Raw genomic sequence first — 3,325 nt, forward strand, 5'->3', positions numbered from 1 at the left:
GCACCAGGAACACTGCAGTTTCACAGGCTGATGATACCCAGGGACAGCAACACCTAWCCCAGGGCTGTTTTAGATCACCATCACCAGGACTGGATAAACAAAGCAAAAAATGAAGACTGAGACTGATGTTTAGTTAATAACCACACCCAGAGCTTAAAATGAGGGTTTGAAAACAAGCCATAAATGAGTTCTGGAAGATTTTAATACCTTGCCTCCACCCACCTCTCTCACCCCCCTCACTTTCCTCATAACCATGAGCCCTTTCCATCCCAGAGGGCAGCCCTGGGAGARCCATGCAGGAGTCTATTCATTTATTTTCTCATTAAACCACACCACAACATTTGGCTTTGCTGTGTCCCAGGATGGAGCAGTAACTGCTCCACAAACATTTCAATGCAAAATAAAGTGGCACACAAGTGTATTACAGCACTGAGCAATTAGAAGGACTGCTTGTTTAACCCAAAAGCTCTATGGAAAACACAAACTCATTCTGAAATGCCATCAAGTGTAAAAATTGATTTGTGACTGGTTTTGCAGCAATTCCTCCGAGGCCACAGCATTTCTGTTGCTACAGGGATACTCACCAGTGAGCAAAGCACAAGCTGGCTCCAAGGGGCACCCAGGAATCAGCACTGATGCTCTGGGCCTCTCTTTCCAGGCAATGAACARCCCAGAAGTCCTGGCCTTGCCCCTGTCCTAGGTGGGGGTGTATTCCCTGAGGCACTCCCAGCACCTGGCACTGTCCCCAAAGACACTGTCCCCAAGGGCCACCACAGGCTGCTCACAGCTGCTCCAGCCCAGCCAGAGCAGGAGCTCCCCGGACAGTGCAGCTGACAGCTCTTCACAGCATCCCTGTGCACCTCTCCAGCCAGAACAGACAGAGCCTGGAGACAAACCCAAACCCACCTGAGCTCTGGCCAAGCCCCAGGGCCCTCAGCTCATTTATTCACAGGCAGAGAGCAGAGCTGCCATCACTGCACATCCACAGCTCCACTCAAGCTCAAACACGTTGACCTGGGGCTCCTGGAAGTCACCACACATAGTCTGCTCTTCCTCCTCAGCTCTGCTTTGGTTTTCCAAGAAACTGTTCAATTTTGCAGCTGGACATGGCATCTAGGCTCTCATTCATGTTTGCTGTGACACTACAGTTGGACTCAAGAACTTCTGCTAAGGACAATGCCCTCTAGGGCTAAAGGAGCTCATCTGCCTGGATGCTAACTCCAACAAACCAAAATATAATCCATTTGTTTAAAAAACTTGTGACAGGTGATTATCAGGCTCCCTTTCAGAATTAATAATGCAGCAAAAAAACCCCAGGTCTTAAATCCCATGTGGAAAAAGCAAAGCCAGAATGCACTCACTGAGGAAGGGCTGCACACAGAGTCCACCCTTCCTGCCTGCTGGATCCCTTTTCCTGGATCCCCACTCCATGGAAAACAACACCATTTTGGACAAACTTTGTCTTTACACTCAASCTGAATACTTGATATTCTTTTCCCWTCATACTTCAGTGCACATTCCMAGTTTCACCAGCTTGGGAAGAAAACAAAACAGTGGCTTGGGGACAATAAATCACCAGAACAGGTCAGAGCATCTGTTTATGTAAATCAGGATCAGCTTCACATCATCTGAAGGGCAGGGGCAGGAGGGACAGGRCTGAGAGCARAGGGCAGTTTACCTTTGTGAGGCTGAGCTGCAAAAGCTACAGGAGCAAACTCATCCACGAGGTCAGCAGCAGGGTTAGAGAGCAGAGAACAGTCAAGTAGAGAGTCTTCCCCAGTGAGAGAGTCTGGATCCAGGAGAGCATCCCAGGGTGGCATTGAAYAGGACACAAACAGCATTAAGCTCATATTCCACACTCCCACTCACCCACACTCAGAGTGCAAGAGTACAGACAACTTTGATGCAAAAGCTGCCATTTCTGGTGATGGAAAACATTCCACTGCTCTCAGTGAGGGCAGAGAGTCCCAACATCTCCAGCAGGGTGTCCTGCTCTCTGAGGCTGAACAGTCAAAGAAATCCCACAGAGACAGGTTAAAGTGGGGGCTCTGCAAAGAGGGAAGAGCCCCAAATGCAAGGCACTCCCACCAGAGACCTCTGGCAAGAGCTGAAGTTCATCTGCTGTGGCAAGTGGCCCAATCAAGGCTGCACAGCGAAAGGGCCAGCTGCCTCTTCGTGCCCTCATGGGACAAAAATCAGTGACTGCTCCAGAACTGTAAAGAGCTTCATGGGAGCAACGCAGCAGCACCTACAGGTCTGTGATGGTGGGCTCAAGGAATATTGTACCTCAGAATCACAGAATGTCCTGAGTGGGAAGGGACCCACAAGGATCAGAGTCCAGCTCCCAGCCCTGCACAGACACCCCAACACTCCCCCTGTGCATCCCTGGCAGCACTGTCCAAAGACTCCTGGAGCTCTGGCAGCCTTGGGGCTGTGCCATTCCCTGGAGAACCTGTTCTGAGCCCACCACCCTCTGGGGGAAGAACCATTTCCATTCCTCACAACGAGATGAGAAACCACACAGCATTCCCTCCACAAGGCCCACAGRCAGGCCCAGGTCCCAGAATTGGGAAGAGCAGCCAGAGCTTTGTGCTTGTGAGACCCCCTCAGCCCCTTGTGCCTGACCAACCTGTTCTGTTGGAGGCCACCGACTCGCTCTGGGACACGAGGCGCTGGGGCAGCGGGGCCTCCAGCCCCGGGATCAGGCTCTCCACAGCCACGTCAGCTTTTCCTTTCCACAGGGRCAGAACAGCAGAGGAGAAGCCAGAGGTTAGTTTGCAAGGAAATGCAGAAAGAACTGAGGCAGGAGTTGTCTGAATCCTCTAGTGACCTTTAAGTACCTGTCAGCTCAAGGGGCTGGAGTCCAGTGTGGATTTAATCACAAGGGAAGATTAATTCAGCAGGATTTATTTAGTTTCAGTTTTTATTTTTATTTATTTATTTTAACTTGCACAAGCCCAATTTGAAATAGGCAGAGGATAGAACAGCATGTTATTAACACCAGCCCTGCAGCTGAGCAAGAAGCCTGGGGCTTGGCAAGTGTATCCACAAGATCCTTGTCCAGCAGAAGAAAAACAGAGACCATTGGAATCCTCTAACCATTACGAGCAACTGATCACTAAAATAAGTGCTGTGGAGGCCTTAGAAAGGTCCCAGTTAAGCTGTAAAAAGACAAGATTTTTACGGGATCTTTATGAAAGGGTCCAACAGAATCAGGACTTCAGGCTCTACAGAGAGGTGACAGTTCTGGAATGTGAGGTCTCACTGCAAACCCCAGGCCCCAGGGTCAMCTCAAATCATCTCATCCATCGTGTGGGGACAACAG

The 3,325-nt window shown here is 50.1% G+C and overlaps 1 protein-coding gene across 13 annotated transcripts in view; it reads right to left on the reverse strand.

Moving 5' to 3' along the window:
* AAK1 (AP2 associated kinase 1) overlaps positions 1–3,325 on the reverse strand; it is an 85,354-nt gene that overhangs the window by 17,377 nt on the left and 64,652 nt on the right. For 7 of the 13 annotated variants that reach the window (XM_057384436.1, XM_057384435.1, XM_057384437.1 and 4 more), the window contains 2 exons: positions 2,630–2,731; positions 1,679–1,789 (listed from right to left, as the gene is read on the reverse strand). The exons of 5 other annotated variants lie outside the window; for them this stretch is intronic. In XM_057384436.1, coding sequence (XP_057240419.1) covers positions 1,679–1,789; positions 2,630–2,731 — 213 coding nt within the window. The remainder of the gene's footprint in view (positions 1–1,678; positions 1,790–2,629; positions 2,732–3,325) is intronic. One more of the 13 variants, XM_057384438.1, reaches the window with a different exon arrangement.

This window comes from Malurus melanocephalus, unplaced genomic scaffold (assembly GCF_030028575.1).
Source record: "Malurus melanocephalus ecotype Western Australia unplaced genomic scaffold, MMel_1.1 scaffold_709, whole genome shotgun sequence".
NCBI lineage: Eukaryota > Metazoa > Chordata > Aves > Passeriformes > Maluridae > Malurus > Malurus melanocephalus.